Source organism: Melozone crissalis, unplaced genomic scaffold (genome assembly GCF_028551555.1).
Source record: "Melozone crissalis strain CALT ecotype California unplaced genomic scaffold, PUWL_Pcris_2 ptg000013l_1, whole genome shotgun sequence".
Classification (NCBI taxonomy): domain Eukaryota; kingdom Metazoa; phylum Chordata; class Aves; order Passeriformes; family Passerellidae; genus Melozone; species Melozone crissalis.
The window spans coordinates 57,389,644-57,408,668 of record NW_026535791.1 but is presented as its reverse complement, the minus strand read 5'-3'; the positions used below and the strand labels follow the sequence as shown (position 1 = coordinate 57,408,668).

Sequence of the window (19,025 nt, the reverse complement as noted above, 5' to 3'; positions counted from 1 at the left end):
ATCATTAACTCACTGTAAGTGAACATGTGGTTTTCTTGAGTATTTCTACAGTATCTGTTCTAGCATTGTTAAAATCAGCTGTTAACATTACTTAGTTTAGAATAAAATTAATGCTTGAGGGGAGGATAGTTTTTTTCTGGGTGATTTTGAAATATATTTTTTCTGATTACTTTATGGGATGTATTTCTAGAAGTTTTTATCATTAGTTTGTACCATTTTATCCTGTTTATGACTTTTGGCTTTTTATGGTATTGTACAATTGTAAATTGAGTCACTTTTCAAGTGGGAAGACAAATCCTTGTGCAGTACACAAAAATACCATGAATTAAGATATCAAATATAGCAAGAAAATATAATACTGCAGTGACTCAAAGCATGGAGATTACAACAACTGTAATAACCTGCAGTGAATCAAACCCCAGGGATTTAACATTAAACTGCTATCAATATGAAATCAAAACCAGACTCTGGCTGATTGCTTTATCCACCTAAGTCAGATTTACTGACTGCTCCCCAGAGGTGTCCAGTTCAGCAAGCAGATTTTGGGCATCAAAGTTAAGCACTATACAGCAGCAGAAAGCAATGGAGCAGGGTGATCAGCTCTGGACAAAGATTTCAAGTGCCTGAAGGAGCTGCTAACTTTGCTACTGTCTTTCTAAAGAGCAAACAGCAGAAAAATATACGTCAGCTCCTCTACACAACAAAAAAGTGCCACTTCTGTAATGAACTGGGAGCAGTGCAAGCACTCCAGGGAGTGATTCTTGGAGCATTTTGACTCCCAAGCTCTTCATGGGAATCACTTGAGGGAGAGCTGGAGCTTGGGCCCTGTCAGAACACACCTGAGGAGCTATTTAGTGCTCCTGCAAACCATCCCATGTGTTGGAGATGCACCATCTTTTCATGGAAGTAAAGGGAAGCATATGAAACAAAAGAATGGAATGCTGTTTTAAGGCATGTCTAGAGACATGCTGTTTCCTTTAACTCAGACCTTATTTCTATCAGAATTAAATACACTAATTGTTTATCATATATTGTATTATTTTACATAATGTTTAACTTTGAAGTATTTCTCATTCATTTTAGATGAATTAATCAAACACTCTAAATTTGTGATTGAAGTTAACTTTTATCTGAGGACCTCAAAGGATCACTTTTTAAATGATTTCTCAAATCTGTTAAGAGAAGTTTCTGTTCAGGAGTATATCTGAAATAGAAATTGGTATGAGGCAATACAGAAATATTGAGAAATTGAGAGGTTTTCAGAGTATCAGGCTACAAAAAAAAAAAAAACCAACAACCACTGAATCACAGAAGGCTAAATATTCCCCAGCTTAGTATTTCCCATATATAAAGTTAATAATGAGTTTTCTCAACAGTTGTATAATTTACCCTTCCTGAAGAACTGGGGAGGGTCCAAGAGACTGTATGTCTAATATTGTTGAACCTTAAAGTCAGGTATTCAGGAGGTTAGTAACTATTCAAATTAGAAATTCTTTTCTATTAAAAATCTTTCACTGTAATGAGCTTTAATGTAACATATGATCAAGTAAATCACTCACACTTCATTGCTATTTACCTTTTCATTAATATATTGTCTTGAGTTACAGTACCTCCAATACATGCAGTTGTATGAATATGTCATTAACAATATACCAATTATGAAGCAAATATGAACAGCAGTTATTGAAAACCTCTCTTAATTATCTTGATCTTTTTGATCCTGAAAAATTGCATTTGGGAGTAATTTTTTAATACATAAAGTAGCATCTAATAGCTGGAAAATGTTTTAAGTTCCTTTCAACTGCAGTTTAAAAGATAACCATCTTTTGGGAACATGCCTCAGCATTTCCATGTGTTCACCCTGGTCAAAATGAAATGCCTCTGTAAGTTCTTTTGGCAGCTGAAGAAAAGTGAATCAAACCTTTTGCTACAACATTCAAGATTAAGTGATCACATCTGCTGAGTAGCTTTTGAAGGATGCAATATAGATTTGGGCTATTAGCTAGAAGCTCTTTTTTTTCATTAACTTGCAGGCAGGGTAGTCTCTAAAGTGTGTTATCAGACTTGAGAGTTACAAATGATGTTATCAAAGTTCGAGCCACTTGATTACAGCATAACTTTAACTTGCTCAAATCCTCCCAGTGTAGTTTCCTTGCTGTCTAAAATAATCAAGCAGATAATGGATTCCACAGTAATGGAAAACTGTCAGGAACATTTTGAGGCATTAATTACTATAGGCATAATATCTCCTTTTACTGTTTTCATCTGAAGGAGAAATATGTAGGTTTTGCCCTTAGCAGTTCCATCTTCAGGATGAATGCTGCAAACAATACCAGTTAATTTGCTGATGCACTGATGTGGTTTATATGACTGTCTGTACAGAAGGGATTTATTTTTTTGCTTCTGCAGAAGCTATCTTTGAATTTTTCCACAACAAAAAAAAAAGGTTTCAGTTTTTCTATTCAGATCTTATTATGCTAGAATTATGCTATGATGCAAGCTATCTTGTGAACGATAATCCATTGCAAACAAATGGGAAACCACTTCTGCATCTACTACAGAAAGCCTTATGGCAGTTATTGCAGTTAGTTGGTACTGATCTGTGCAAATAATTTTCTTATTCCATGAAATACAAAATCTTTTTGACTTGACTTTTGGATGGAATTCTACCACTAAAGTATTGGTCCCAGTGATAATTCATGGTGGGCTACGATTCAACCAAAAATAAATAAATATTAGCTCCATATTCATTGTGTTTGCTCTCTGTTGTTTGTGTATTGAGTGAATATCCTTTAGATATCATGCCTTCCACAGGCAGTATTTATCTTTCTATGCCCAGTAACTGCCCATGCAAGAAATGCCCAGGTGCACTTTTTTAGGTGGACTCAGTTTGCTCCACACATATGCATCGTTTGCACTTCAACACTGCAGCACTCAAGACTGTAATGATTCTTAGGCTTTTTAGTATTTAGAGATGCTACATAAGTTATTGCTGTTTGAAGCTAGACACAGGATTTTACTTCAGTAAAACTAAACTTTTATTTTTTTGATCTTCAGTAAGAATAGTTCAACTTCAGTCAGACAAGGAGGAGTGAATCCAGAAAAATACTTGTTTCACTTTTTTTGCCTCAGTGTGACCAGGATATTCAGACATTCTGACATAATCACAGTCAGCATTCAATTTGATATTGAAGGAAGTTTGCCCTCATTTTGAAGCTACCAGAGTCTTTGCTCTTAAAATAGAGAGCAAAGACTTGCTTTACCCAAGTCCTTTTTTTCCAATTTCCACAACTCCAAAGATACCAGGAAACAGATTCCCATGTCAAAGCTGAAGTCTGTGTACACTTCCCAGAGCATCTGTTTTGTAACACAAACCAGTTCTCACAAAAAAGCTGCATTTCCTGGTTGCATAGCCATTGTAAACTTTCCAGATATTTCACTTCTCCTACCCTTTCCTCACCTGTGTGCACAGCACAAAAATACTGTATTTCAACAAGAAATCTCTCAAGCATTCCTTGCTTCATGTGTGTAATTCAAGGTATTTCGACTGGTGTTTTTTTGTTAAAAAGTTTAGGTTTATAAAGGCTGAATTCTTCAAAATTCTTCAGTGTTAGAGCACAAAATTCTATTCAGTCATTTTGGATGTGCCCTTCTTCATACAAAAACTGAAATAATAGGGTCACTAATAATAAATAATGAGCAGTCAGCCTGGAAGGGGATACACAGAAATAAGAGGAAAATGTATGCACATGTATTTAACTGAACATTGCCTGAACCAGGGCTTTTCCATGGGCTTCTCTGTTCTCTTAGAATCCATACTGTTAGGTACTGGATTCCACAGAGATCACAAGACAAAACCAATGTTCTTACCTTTCACAGCATTGTATTTGACTTCCTTTCAGAGAAGATGTAACCTGGACTCTGGTCCCTCAAATGTGTATGTGTACATTGACATGCACTTGTGAGCATGGACAAGCATGGCAGTGGGTGGCAGCTCCTGCTCTGTGGGAGAAAGTTCTGCTCACCTCCCTGCTCCTGGGGATGGTGGATAATCCCCACCCTTTTTGTTGATGTTTAAAGAGTCATGAAGGAACTCACAACAAAGATTATTTTTTTCAGTTGTGTAAGAGGAGACTTAGTATGTGGCCACTAGGTCATACTGTCTCCTGCACAATGAAAATCATTCTTTCTCACCTCTAATGGGGTAAAATAGGCCTGCAGTCCAGCAGGAGCCTTTTGTTCAGTACATAATGTGAAGCTCCTTAAACATTAATAATGGGTCATTCTTTTTGCTCTTGTATTTCCGTGCCAGTTGGTAACATCATCTGCTAATGGTGAACATTAAATGCTTATAAAACTATAAAGGGATCATTTCTTATCACTGATTTGTGTGACTCAAAGACATTGATGACAATCAAGGTATTTTACATACTTTATTGGTAATGAAAATATTCCTCAAAGACATGAATCCGCTTACATCTTTCTTAGCTCCATCAGAAAGGAAAAGAAGGTCTTCTCTTTCTTCCTAGTTGTTTGATAGATTGAATATTTACCTCAGGCCTAATATAAATTATTTGTCAATAGAATTACTTTAGTAAAGTTTAGGGCTTGACATGCCTCAAAGATCACTGGGAACTGGAGTAAGCAGCCTGCAGGATCTGTAGGACCCACTGGTCACTACTGCAGCAACTTCTGCAACATTTCTGTGTCACAGGGAAAGAGAGATCCTTTCAAACAAACTCGTCCAGACTCAGAGGGGTAACAGAATTTGGGAGGAAGGGTGTGCTACTGCAGGACACCCAAGATAAGAAGAAAACAAAGCCAGCTCAGCACAGCTCAGCAATAATACAATAGTAAACACTTATAGTAATAACCACAATAGTAAAAACTACCAGGCTGCCCAGGATAAGAAGCCAGCTCAGCACAAGTCAGCAACAGTGGAGTATTAAACACTAAATATATACTAGATAAGTGGAATATATCAAGATTAACAACATATAAATAGTGGTCATCATTTCTGCTTGGTGTCCTGAATTTGTGGATTTACCTATCACTCATCTTTGCACAAGTATTTAAATAAACAAACACCTTGGCACTGTGTGTGATTGTCTTACTGCACATAAGGTGATGCATACTGATTTTTAGAACAACATACCCACTAAGAAGTGAATTATGTCAACAGAAATAGTAACATTCTCTTAAACACTGCTTTATGTTCTTATGGAGTAGATGAAATGAAATAGAAGGGTAATGAATAGTCTCAAGAAGACTTTGAAGAAAAAATAACATGTAGAATTGTAAAAACGCTTAACAAATAATACTTCAGAAACCCTGACCTTGAATTATAAAATACAGTAGTATTACATTCAATGCATGTATCAAAATTAGAAGAATTCACAAAAAAGTGTATTCTGCATCTTGAACATCAGTTTTTCTGTTTGCATTGTTGCATTAGATTCAAGGCACAATTTTATAGGTTTGTTTTGGTTTTGTTTTTATAATTAAAAAAAATACAAAAAATACACTACTAATAAAGTGTGAAAAATAGGATTAAATCTGGTATACTTCAATGTCCATTCTCAGGCATCTTCTGGGCATGGACCAGAAATTAGTATAACATTGTCCACTCCAATTTCTCCAGTTTTACCCTTCCCACGTTCTGATTCAAAAGTGACCTGTCATAAGAAAAGATATGTATTAAGGGTGAAAATGTAGTTTATTCAACCATTTAGCAACTCCTAGTTAGTTATAATGCTATAAATAAAGAATATTTTATTACAACACAGGACTTAATTACTTGAATCTTTGCCATTTTTAAAGCTTTTGTGCATTATTTGAACTAGATTAAAATCCTCTGCACAGATTTACAATACCAGATGGATTACTTTAATAAGATTATTTACTTTTATTGTAAAAAAATGCAAATTGAGTGAAGTCCTCTTATAATAATGCAGTTTTATCACAGCATGTGATATTCATGCTTTTCATTTATTCAAGACATTACAATTGCTAATTTTTTATCTATTTGGATCCTCCGGTTTTGTGTGCATATTCTATATATATTTACACACTCTTGTATGTATTGAGTATAGTATGTATACTATATATAAAGAAGAGGGTTGTTGTTATGAATAGGATGTCTGGGTTTTTTATTTTATATTCTGATTCTCATTTATTTAAGGGCTTTTCTGCATCATTCCAGCTGTGCAAAGGACCTTGAAAAGGGCTTGCATTTCCTTTACATTCACTATATTCAATTACACAGTAGAAGCCTTTACACAGCACTGAAAATGTTCCATCACACAAATGGAAAACAGGCCCCAGAATTTTGAGGAGGAACCGGCTGAAGTCCTGTTTGAGGCAGTTTCTGGCATACATCAGTGCACAATGTTCCCTGTTGGTACTCCCTGCTCCTATGGTGATGGGCCCCCTTTGATTATACATGATGTCTCCTTTTGCTAGAATGGTTTGGTTTAGTGTGGTTTGAGAGCAACTTCTTCTATGAAATGAAAAATTTTAATTTTTCTAGGCACATATGTAGGCTTCTGTTGTGTGAGATATTAAGGGCAGATTTTGATTACTTTTGTTAATTTATTATGTTATGCAGTATTTTTACAAAATGACAGAATTACTGGCATCAGTATTCTAACCAATTAGGATGATTCAGTTCTGAAATTACAATCAGGTGATAACTTTAATGCCCCCTAAAATACGGGCTCCTGTTTCCCATTTCAGATAAGCCTTTTGGTTGCTGATGCCTATAAAACATTTAGTGGAACGCTTGAGAATTAGGAAATCAAACCAGCATGTTGGTTATGGTAATTGGCTAATAAACCGTGTTATACTTACACTGTTGGTTGTTTCAGCCCCCTGAAATATCTCTATTTTTCCAGTTCTCCACTTTTCATCTTTTCCTTTGTTCTCTTCCCAGACAGGAGCAGTTTTTTTGTTTGCCAGGAACACTCTTAGCTTTCCCACTTTCTCACCAGCAAGCCGATAACTGAAAATCAGGCAGTAGCTGCTCTTTGGTTTGAGGTCAGTGAGGAGAAGTTTTAAACGCCCCATATCGTTCTTGTGCCCCACAAAGGCTGGAACTGCCATGTAGTAGCCATCACCTTGTAAAAAGAAAATAATTTTAAAAAAATTATCTTTAATGCACTTGTGTTATTTATTAGCAATTTGAATACATTTGCTAAGGAAATAAGGGGAAGCTGAAAGTAGTTTACTTGAATAATTTAAAATCACATTGGAGAAAAGCAGCAGGAAGTGTACTTAGCAAGGAATAAACTTGTAGGGTTGGAAGTCAGATCAGTTTACAGAGGAGATGAGTTCATATTTCAATGGCAATTACAGTCATTCTTCCTTGCACTATCTTTTGAAGGCAAAACCATCTGTTTTCCAAATGTAAGTCTGAAACAGGCTGCTGTGCCTCTGTGGTCACATTATTTCAGTACTTGAGCTAGCTCAATATTCTCTCCACTGTCCTCTGCATTAATTACAAATTCACAAGGGAACTGACAGCTTATTTCCCAAGTCCTGGAAGACCAATGAAGTGACAGACACACACAAAATCTTAAAGGAATAAAACATCTGGGGCCATAAATGAAGTCACAATCAGCTTATGTAAGTTCAGGGAGACAGGATAAGGCCAGGGTAAGGTTTTCCTGGAAGTGACAGCACAGAGAAGGGATTTAGGGAATTATGTGGAGCAGGAGAGGAAGGATTAGTGAAGACTAACATGGAAAGGCTCTTAAAGAAGAGGAAGAGAATGTGTGTGTGGTAACTGTAAGTGTCGGACTTTGGGTGCTGTTTAGATGGTCTGGGAAAAGCCCAAAGATGGCCTTGGGCCCCCGGGTTCGAAAGGACGAGAGGAAGCTTCAGATTTGTTCTCGGTCTCGGTGTTTATTAAATGCTTATCTAAAAGATTTTCTCTTGGCCTGACAGAGTTCTGCTCAGCAGTCAGCCATGGGCACACACTGAGAGCCCCTGGGGCGGCCACCTATCTTTATACCCGGAGTTACGTATACAATATTTATCATTTTTCTCCAATACCCTCTACCCTTATTAACCAGTGCACTTTTAGTAAAGACCAATCCCAAAGTGCCAACATCACCACAGAAAATGGAGGCCTAGAGGAAGAAGAAGAAGGAGAAGGGCACGCCCCAATTCCTCCATCTTACCTCTCTAGACCCCCCTGTACAGAGATCTTAAACCCTGTATCTCACACTCCAATTAACTTATCCCTTCACCATTCACCCCGGTGAAATCCTCCTGTCCTCATACTGATGTCATCTCCCATGTGGGATCAAAGTCCAGCCACCAGACATTTCTGGCAACATTCCAGGACTCCCGAGCCCCCCAGGGGTAGTCTGGTTCACCCTGCGCCCCAGTTCTGAGAGACTGAGATCCCACATGTAAGCAGCCTTCAGGATCTGTAGGATCCACTGGTCACTACTGCAGCAACTTCTGCATCATTTCTGTGTCACAGGGAAAGAGAGATGCTTTCAAACAAACTCGTCCAGCCCACTTTTTCATGTGCACCCACTCAGCAGTCCCACATTGCTCTCAGGGAGCTCTTTCTCAGGTTTCAGCATTCGTACCTATTCATGTATTGGCTGTTCTTCAATAGGCCCCTTGCCCTTGGCTTATTCTGAGTTTGTCTTGCAGAGTTTGAGATTTCTGAGCAGCTATCCCAGTGATATTTAAGGCATGTGGGTGACTACATTGCCACATCCATCTAAATGACAGATGTGTGATTAAATGTCCTACCAATCTTGGAGAGACACAACAAGTAGTTAATAAGGTTTCCATTGCCTTGTAGTTTGCAATTCTGAACAGTTATGTTCTAATAATTTTTCTTACATTTTGATTTATTTTTCTTGAAATATATTGCTGATTAATATTTTCTATTGGACATTTCAAAGAAACAATATCCACTCCTATCATCCTCTGCCTCTTTTCTTCTATTATAAAGATAACCCACTGATAGAAAAGAAAAATCCTGGATTCAGTTTCCCCTCCCCCCTTTTTTTTGGAGGGGGTAGTCCATCAAATCAAAGCCTATCTAGATGGCAGATATCTGAATACCTCTATCTCGATCAGCAGGATTCCAGTCAAAGTCATCATCAGCATCTTGTTTCCAGTCACAAACTCCTCGACTGAAGCTGCAATCAACTGAAAAGAAAATTGGCAGAGATAATAGGAGCATTTAGGAGCATATCCTAAGTACTGTTAAAAGACTTTGTTCTTTATTCATACAGTTATTAATGTACAGATCATTCTAAAATTATAATCTGAATTCAGATAGTGTTAACCGAGATGCAACTGCAAAACCTCAAAATATTATGTAGTAATTATTTCTTTACCTCAGTGTCTTTTTACCCACACCTGCACATGAGTTTATATGCTGTGACTTCTGTTTATCAATGTCCTGCAAATCCCCAAGTATAAGTGGAGCTGTTAGTGTTGAACTCGAGCATCAGGAATTGTTTGAGATCTGCCAGCTTTAGAGCTCTCCATTCTCCATTTGTACCACTGCTGTAGCTGCAATCAGCTCAAGTTCCAGTTCTATCCTTTGAGAGAAACTGGCCTCCCATGAGAAGAATCCCTTACATCAGCACCTGATAATCCAACAACATGGAGCTGGGAATAGCCCAGATGAGTTGACCTTTAGAGCACCCTGAAAAGGGCGTCAGCCAGAGCACACCACAGCCTTCATGACTGTGCAGATGAAAAGCATCACACACACAAAGGGAAACTGTGCAATGCAAGCATGACAGATCAGATTAAGAGTAATGCATCAGCCTCTGAATTTCCTCAGAAAGAAGTATCCTTCTTGTTATTTTAATGTATTTTATCACGAGACAGAGACATGCAGTACATGGCATTTAGAGAGCTTTGTTGTCTAAATCCATTGTTTCTGAGACTACTGCTTTCTAAATTGGAAAAAAATATCAACCAGCACATCTGTCTATTTTGTTTGCTTAAGATTATTGTGTGCTATGCAACATGTTTTCATTTTATAGACAATGGAAGCTACTTTATTTTTTCATGACTATGAAATTATTCAAGTGAAATTCAATTGCAAGTCAAGTTCTAATGTGGGGAAACTTTCTATGCATGGGTTATAAACAGTAAAATATGCTTGGAAAAGGACACGTTGGAACTGGTAGCATAGTTTGGCCAGATACTGTCTCTAACATGTTCACAAAATCTTTGGTTTATGTTAAAGGCTTTTAAACTAGTTCTGACTTGGCTAACACATGATGTCACAAAAAGATACAATACACAGGAAAATAAACACTGTATGATAAAAGTAAGCCACCTTCTTGCTCTGGTCTTGACATTGGGATTTTCCTCTGTGCCAGGTGAGGGCCAAAGGCAGCTGCTTCTTTTACCTTGGGAGCTAGGGAAAACAACTTGTCAAGTACTGAGTCATCACAGGAACAGAAAATGGAACTTTATACCTTTATACCAGCTGACATAATTTATTTAAATAAGTCAATATATGTATTTTCCACTCTACCACCAAACCCATATTCCTAACAGCAATTAGATACTCTGAATTTAAAAAAAATTGCTTAAATTGCTGTTTTCCATAGCACTGAGCCTTCTTACCCATAAGCACTGGAGCTACAGCTCCATTAAATTACAGATTCACAAGGTCATAAAATGGTGATCTTTCCTCAGAAGCCTGATCTGCTTTCTTGCTATAATGATCAAATGAAACTGAACTCTGCCAGACAGCAGTGACAGTGACTTGGCAGCAGTTTGCCAACAGCAGCCTCAACAAATGGATAATGTCAGAGACTTTGTAAAAGTAAGGGCACCAAAGGCCCACAGATCTGCAGTCAGGGCAGTGATAGCTGGTGCTGACTGGAAGTACTGGTGAAACAGCACCAATGAATGTTAGGGGGATTCTCTAAGACACTGGCCTGAAAGAGGCATTATTTCTCAGCCTCAGAGACCAAGGGAAATCCTCTCCTGTCCAGTGAGATAGAAGATTCCATATTCTTGTTTATGCTAAGTAATTTCTAGATTACTATAAGTCTTTTAAAATTCTATTACTAAGTTTAAGTGATTAATAGATAAGTGTACTCACTAAAAAACAAACATAAATCTCAACTTCTTTATGCATACCCTGTGTAAGTAACTGCTCACACATGAGATAAGGGAAGGATCTGCTTGCACTGGTGTTCTGTCATTTGCAAACACATAAGCAGGTGATACCTGTGATATATTCATGATCACCTATGAAAACAGGAGGAGTTTAAAAGTGCCATTTAGAGGAGTGAGGGAGAAGCCTTTGGATTACTGCTCACAGAATGTATTAGGGGAAAGCCTGAAACAACTGAAGTTCATTTTTCAGCCCCATCCCATGGGCAGCTGTGCTAAGAAAAGCTATGAAAATTACTTTTCCCTACTCAGCATTGCATCATATATGCATATGCCAAATATTTTAAAAGTCATTATTTTCACATGGATGCACATTTGTTCAGAGGGGAGATTTGTTTCCCATGAGTTTGACTGAGCTAGGGCTTTCCATTTAAATACTCCAATATGCTCTCACATACTCAGTTTTGAGAATATACTCAGAAGTGACTGCAATCCAGAGCCTCCTAGCACCATAAAGACTATGCCATCCACTTAACCTTTCTTCTCCTTCAAAACTGTCAAAAATTGCTCTGTGTACACCAGTGACAACACACACTAACAAAGAGGCCCAGAGGCACTTCCAGAAGTGCTGAATTGGAGAAGATTCATGCAATCTTATGAGCTTTCTGATGAATTGCCAGGAGTGTGTTGTCTCTTGTTGTCCTTGCAGCTTCCCCTAACCCAGTCCATTGCTTAGATCACCTGGATAATATTCATACTTAGGCAAGGATTAATATACATATTTCTCCAAATTAATTTTTGTTTACATATACACATTTAGGAGTAGGGACATCCAGATTGGTGTTAAGTTTACTCTCAAGCCATAAACTTGGCCACGTACTTGGTGAAAGAGGCTCAGGCTGTGAAAACCTTTGCCAAAATGAAGACAGCTATTAAAATATGGTCAGTTCTGGAAAGAGTGGAGTGATTTAACAGAGGACAACAGCTGCCAGAATGATTTATTTGTTAAGTTATTGAATTACACTTGAATTCACTTGAGAGAGATACGTGCAGGTGTAGCCATGTGCTATGAAGCGAAGAACAGTTATGGATAGAAAAAGAGTCCAGTTTTGTTTCCAAATCTATTTTTGTTTTCAGTCAGGCATTACAATCAGGCTTTGCACTCGCTGAAAGATATCAGCTACATACTATGAGAAACTGCAAGCTTCAGCTTACAGAAAGGTTTCAAATAAACCTCACTGCTTGGAAAGTGCCAATATTTTAATCAGATCATCCTCATGCACAGCCAGGATCCAAAGTTTACTCCCTCAAAAGTAATAGGCAGGAGTCATAATTAATCTTTTTAGCTCTTCTGCTATCAAGTGGTCTTGTAGAAAGGCAGGTCTCCTCTCATGGTCCCTAAGAACAAGATCTCACCAACAAAAGCACGCATATGTCCCACTCTAGGCGCAGCAGAGTCCATCCTTCTTTCTGTACTGCAGATGCCCTCACATCAACTTATACATAGCAACAGCTGATATGTAATCTCTACATACAAACCCCTTCATATCATGGTGACACTTGTTCTTAACCACTGATGTCATCAAACCCATTAAAAACATCAAAACCCAGAGAAACAGAGTGGGCACTATAAAAAAAAATCAAGCAGAATAAAAGATGTAGTAAATTTAAGATGAGCTTCCTATATATATATGGTGTACCACTAGGCTGGACTCACAAGAATATCCCATTTCTCTGCTACCACATCCTGCTCTGAAAGAACTACGTTTGCCAGAAATCTGACATGTATAGCTATGAACTAAGCTGTGGTCTGAGCATTAATAGCTCACAGAGTGGTGTAATTACCAGAAAAGAATGAGAGCAAACATCATGATTAACTGAGGGAATTCTCTTGTTCAGCATCAAGACCTGTGAAGCCATAAGGGAAACAGTCCACTTTTAGTATTGCCAAACACTAATCCCTCTTTATCATTCTTGATGCTACCAAAGGAAGTGTCTCTGTGTAATAAATGGCTGGATACATGACACTACAGGAGCTCTAAGCATGATGTGAATTTCATAAACTGATGAAGTACAGAATATAGAATTTAGTTGCAGTTGGCAATATCATTCTGAATTACCAATGACAGGCAAAAAGCAATAAAATGTTAGAAACTGTCAGAATTAAGGTTGTGCTTAATTATTTCAGTGGAGCTTGAGTGTATAATCTCTGCAATCCTTGCTTATATAACCAAGTACTTGGCCCAGCTCTCTGTGTCTTCTCCCATATGCAGAAAGGGCACTTCTCATGTAATAAAGAGCTTTCCAATATTATGTCTACTCTCATTTTTATGATTAAGTATTTGATAATAATGAATAAATAATTAATGATGAATATTCACATCAATAAATAATTAGTCTATCAATAAATAAATACTCTTGTTTATTAAACTGCACCTTTCACAAGAAGACAGGTCCTTTCTTCACCCTGGACAAGGCAAGAATCCCATGGAAAATAGTAATTTGAAGTAATTTCAAACTGTATCATAAGATACAAAAATATAAGAAAAAAAAAATCTAAGTTTTCATTGATCACCTTAATTTTGACATTTCTTGCATGTTGTGGGCTTCATTTTGCTGTCTTTATTGTGTGGGTTTTTAAAAAAAATTGGTAAATACCAATTCTTACGAAGGTCCACTATTTTGGTAGTTGGGCCTATTTTAATAATTTCCATGTTGATATATTTCCCTTTTTTTTTACAATATTTTTCTATGGCTCCCTATGTATTTATCATGTAGTATAACTACTATGATAAAATAATAAATCAATTTAAAGAGACTTTTCTATTTTTTCTAATTAACTACTCTTCCTGGAAGACAAACAATACCAATATTAATAATACAAAAGGCAGATGCTATGTGAATACTCGAGGGGATTATATGGAGGAATTTAATGTTGTCGTGAAGGAATCTGCTGAATAGACATCAGCAAAGAAAGGAAAAAATGTACAAATTTATGAGCTGTAAATTTGAGCTAATGATCTTCTCTGAAGGATCACTCAATATCATTAAAATTGAAAGTGTTTTTAAAGCCAAATGTTAAAGCAATTAAGCGCCTGAATCATGACTGAATTTTTATGATAACAAGGATGAAGTACAGCACATGGAAATTTAAACGGAAGGAAAACACACTTAAGTAATGTAGCCTTAAATGAAAATGGCACAATGCTTTAAGTTCTTGAATCACAGCAGGTGTCAAACAAGAAAGCCACAGATAATACAGAGTTCACAAACTTAATGAAACTACATCTTGGGCATGCTGCTATCTTTGCATGAAGCAGCGCACCAACTTTCTGCCAGAATCCCCTAGCAAAATAAAAATCTCTCTAACAAATTCAGCATTTTAATCTCTGAGATCAATAAGGGAAAATTCTGGCCAGGCCAGATGTGAGGACTTTAAAATTATCCTTCCTTTAAAAAATATATACTTATCTCTCCTTCCAGGTTAAATATCAATAAAGTGAATGTTAATTTCATTTTCTCATTTTTATTATTACAATTTTAATGGCTGTGGGATAGTATTTATTATTTTTCTATATTTTGGAAAGAGCAAATGTAATGAATGAAATATTGACAGTGTGTGTTCTTCATTGTAATTGTTTTTGTCACTACCTTGAAGAATGTTTGACTGAGACAATTGTCTTAAAAACCAGTTATAATAATAGAATTGCTTGGGTTGGATGGACCTTAAAGATCATCTAATTCTAATATGCTGTACAACTTCTTGCTGTGTTTTTCAAAGTCCTCAAACATATTTTCAAAAGCATTAACTAGAACCTAACCATCCTATGACTCTATGATTCATTTTCTACAAGTAAATTCTGATAAAGTGTCTGCAATGTTTTGTGATGATTTTTTAGTGTTTAGACATATTTACATTGAAGCCAGACATTTTAAAAAACAAACTTACAAAAGACATCCCCTCTAAGGCTTTGCTCATCAATTTGATTTTCAAAATCTTCCTTCTCCTCTTCATCTGACTCTTCAGCCTCCTCTTCTGCAGCAGCTGCAATTTCTTTCTCTTCCTCACTGTAGCTCCCACCAAGCGCAATAGCACCTTCATAGCCCAGCAACTGCAAGTGGGTCTCAGAAGGTGGGGTCACAGCTGCTTCTGGGATTGCATTCTTGATTGTTTCATGCTTTTTCACACTGCGTTTTTGTGCAAGAAGCTTCTTAATTGTGTCCTTAGCTGTTCCCGGGCTTCTTTCAATTTCCTTCACTGACTTTTCAGGGATAACTAGAACCAAGAAGAAAATAGAAAATATTCATCTAAGGAATCATCCAGCAATGACAATGTTTTTAAATGGGGCTGTGGTGTCCTTTACAAGGTCCAGAGAGCCTCAGAATTAAATTCTCTACTATGAGATGTAAGTTCAGTTCTGCACAGAACTGAACACGTGCACATGTTCAGCTCTGCACTACTGACAGCTCCTAGTTACAGTGAAAAGACCAAAGCAACCCTCAGTAATGATCTCTTTGGTCTGTGTAACAAAGGAGTAACACAGGCCATAGAGCCCCTTACTTAAATTACTTTTACACTGGAGCTCGGGCAAAAAAAACCCCAAAAATCCTTCTTCAATTTTTGGACTAAAATTGTCCATGGATATGGGATCCCCTCCACAACAACTGCAGCCTAATAATAATCAGCATTTCTCTTGGCTGTCTTTTGTGAACTTCTCTGGTCTAATTTCCCTTCCATGGCAGGCTGAAAGCTACTGAAATGAGGATATTTTGAGACAACATACATCAAGCTCGTCCATCATACTTCTTTTAGCTCTTTTTTAATTATAAGGGATAAACACCAAAATTCAGAGAAGAATCCAAAAATGCCAAATTGTTACCATAATGCAATCCCAAGATGGACTAGAACATAAATGCAACATTTGCTGAGAATTTACCATTTTATGACTCCTCTTGGATGTGAAATACTGTATCTTATAGTTTTGAATAAAGTGGTGTTATTTTAATTATTCTGGAATTATCCTTTTGGATACTACTATCAAATGTTGTGCACAACCATGTCATAAATGACTGACAGTTTGAGTCTTTTATGTGAACTACCTAGAAAACAATGAAAGCTGAGCAGTTCCAGTGTGCTGTAAAAAAGCTCTTTCATAAAGAAAAACTATTTTCATCAGTGGATCAGAATAGTGCTTCCCACCTTTGATTCTCAATCAGTATTGATGCTGCAGTGCCTACAGTCTTTTAGGATTAAAAACGATGGTGGAAGACAGCTATTTTTATTTCCTTCTAATGATTATATTATCAGGGCAAGAATATAGTCCTATTTTGCTCCTCACTATGTATTTATCAAAATTTTATAGTAGTACTTTGAGACAGATAGACTGGACTTGGTATCTTGGGTAGTCTGCCTCCATGAAAAGAGGCACACTATTTTCTCTGTGCCTCTTTTCATGGAGACACAGCAGAAGAAAAACACCAGTAAATAAAATAGAATTGCAGTCTAGTAGGAAAAGAGGAAGGTTCCCTGAATTTACATTCACTTCTGGAAAATACAATCCTATCACTGCGAATTTGTCACATTTTATTTAAGGCAAGTGCAGCTACATGCTATTTAGTATGTCAGGAAAGAATCAGACTCTTGGTGTGCTCACTGTAGCATTTAGGTGTTTTTGAGATTGCTGTTGAAGTAAACAGATGCCAATAAAATCAAAGTCAAACTTGAGGATTTGTTCTTCCTTCTTTTGGATAAAACTTACAGGCTTGCTTGTCAAATACTTGCAGATAAGCTCTTTACTAATACTCCAGTAAGTATCCTCTGGAGGATGATGCCATGAAGGATGTAAGGTTCCCTAGGTCTAAACTCAGAATTCAGCAATAAAAATTAACAGGAAAGCTTAATTCCAAACAAATTTCTTCTTGACTGTCAGTAACAAGAAACTTTTAACAGAGAGGCTATGGGGATTTTCAAGGCTACAAGACTGACTGCTCAGCAAACCTGAACATCTGCTTTTAGTTTCTGCTTTGAAGTTTTCTCATGAAATGGAAAATTCTTACAGTTCAACATAATACCCTCTGTGGTGTCAGAAAGCCAATCTCCTTGTGTGTGCAAAATTTAGCAGAGTGGAAAATCAACTGACAGGAGTGACAAAAATAGGGGTATGAAAAGGTATAAATTCCCATGTGCCTGCAGATTCCAATTTGCTGCTGCACTATGAAAATCTCCATGCTTGTGGAGACAGAGACTCTAGACACTGAACATTATTTTAGGACACAGCACTAATCTCCTTCCAACTTGCATTCATCTTTAGAGTAGCCAGAGGTGTAGATTTGAGGCTTTTTATATCTAGCCATAAATTGCAGGAGGACTAATGCAATGTAATGATACACCACCTTAAACTCAGTCTTTTCCTTTGAATCCATGGCCTATGGATTTGCCTGAATGAGCAGCTCACCTTCTCTGGTGCTCTGGGGTGCTACACCTGAGGCAGTGATTTTTCAGGACCCTTTGCCTCAAAATATGTAGATAAATGCTGACATGTTGGTCACAAACATTTGTGCACTTATCTGTCTATGTGACTGCGGAGAATTTTGGAAAAAGTGCAAGGAAATGTATTTTTTGTATTTTTGAGCATTTCACATCAGTTCAGCTCTATCTCACCTACCTTTGATCAGGAAGCATGCAATTTCTGTTTATTGCCCTAATATGAAAATATCTCAGTTTTCAAAGGTATTTTCTTTCTTTGAATTAGAGAGAATTAAGGCAAGAAGTAGAAAAAAACAAAAGTAAACAGTGGCTGAGGGCTAAAACTTTTCTGTCACCAGAAAAACTCACAGAAATTTTACAAAATTATAAACCTGCATAAATGGATTGGTGTAGGATGTCTAATGACCAAGTTGTGAAAGTTGTGTTGACAAAAAAAGAATATATGCCAACACATTGTGCTGCATTGTGTAAAGGGAAGTACTCAGGGGATGATACAGGAGAGGGACAGACAAGGGTCTGTCTTCCTTCCACAGCCCTGTGACTGCAGCTGCTGCTGGCCCTGACCATGCAGTAGGAGACAGCTTGCTCTGCACTCCAGCAGGCACCCCACTGCTTCCACACCAACACCTCACAGAGCATTCAAAAACCTGGTGAGAGACAAGCCTGGGAGACTGGCTTACAAACCCTTTCTTAGCTCCCTTTATGAGTTGAAGAGGTGTTGAGGGAGACAGACAACAATCTACCACGTGTAGGTGGAGTCTGTAGATGTGAGTAAAGATTAGATCAGCGTGACATACTTCCAGAAATCATTCTAAAAGTGATCAACTTCTTTTAGATATTCTTAAGAGAGTTGGAAGCTTTCACAGATAGGTTAAAAGACAGATTCTGGGCTATTATTTTCTTCTAAGCACCATGGAACATCATCTACCAATATGTGATGCTACCCTGTTTAATTTCTAAAATTTTTACTGTCTTATTTAGGGAAGGATACTTTGAGAAATCAAAGCAAGTTTGTTACACTGGACTGTGCTTAAAACATGACTACACCAGCCAGCAAGGCATCTAGTAGGAAATGTGTGGTGACCAAAGCCCAAGTGTTACTCACTGAAGAGTGACAGCAGTATTTGACTCCATACTGAATTAAATTTTAAGAATATCACCAGAAAAATGACAATCATAGAAACTTTGAATCTTTATTATGTCAAACCAGCCTTTCTCAGGATTGGCAAGTTAAGAAGAAAGCAAAATTATATATAGGGTCTAAGGGTTACCCTATCAGCAAAATATGAATTAGTAATACAAGAGGCAGAGAGAGAGCCAACATAAATTTTTATGGACACTTAGACACCCAGCAAAGCATAATGAAGAAAAGTAACCTCTGCCTCTAGCTGGGCAATAACAGGAGTGTCATTGTTGAGCTCAT

At 37.3% G+C, this 19,025-nt stretch overlaps 1 protein-coding gene across 1 annotated transcript in view; it reads right to left on the bottom strand.

Annotated features, from left to right (window-relative positions):
• Nucleotides 1-5,579: 5,579 nt before the first annotated feature.
• Nucleotides 5,580-19,025, bottom strand: part of EGFL6 (EGF like domain multiple 6) — a 29,353-nt gene continuing 15,907 nt past the window's right edge. The window contains exons 8-12 of the mRNA XM_054272332.1: nt 15,065-15,391; nt 10,325-10,405; nt 9,088-9,174; nt 6,850-7,115; nt 5,580-5,675 (exon numbers count right to left, since the gene is read on the bottom strand). Coding sequence (XP_054128307.1) covers nt 5,580-5,675; nt 6,850-7,115; nt 9,088-9,174; nt 10,325-10,405; nt 15,065-15,391 — 857 coding nt within the window. The remainder of the gene's footprint in view (nt 5,676-6,849; nt 7,116-9,087; nt 9,175-10,324; nt 10,406-15,064; nt 15,392-19,025) is intronic.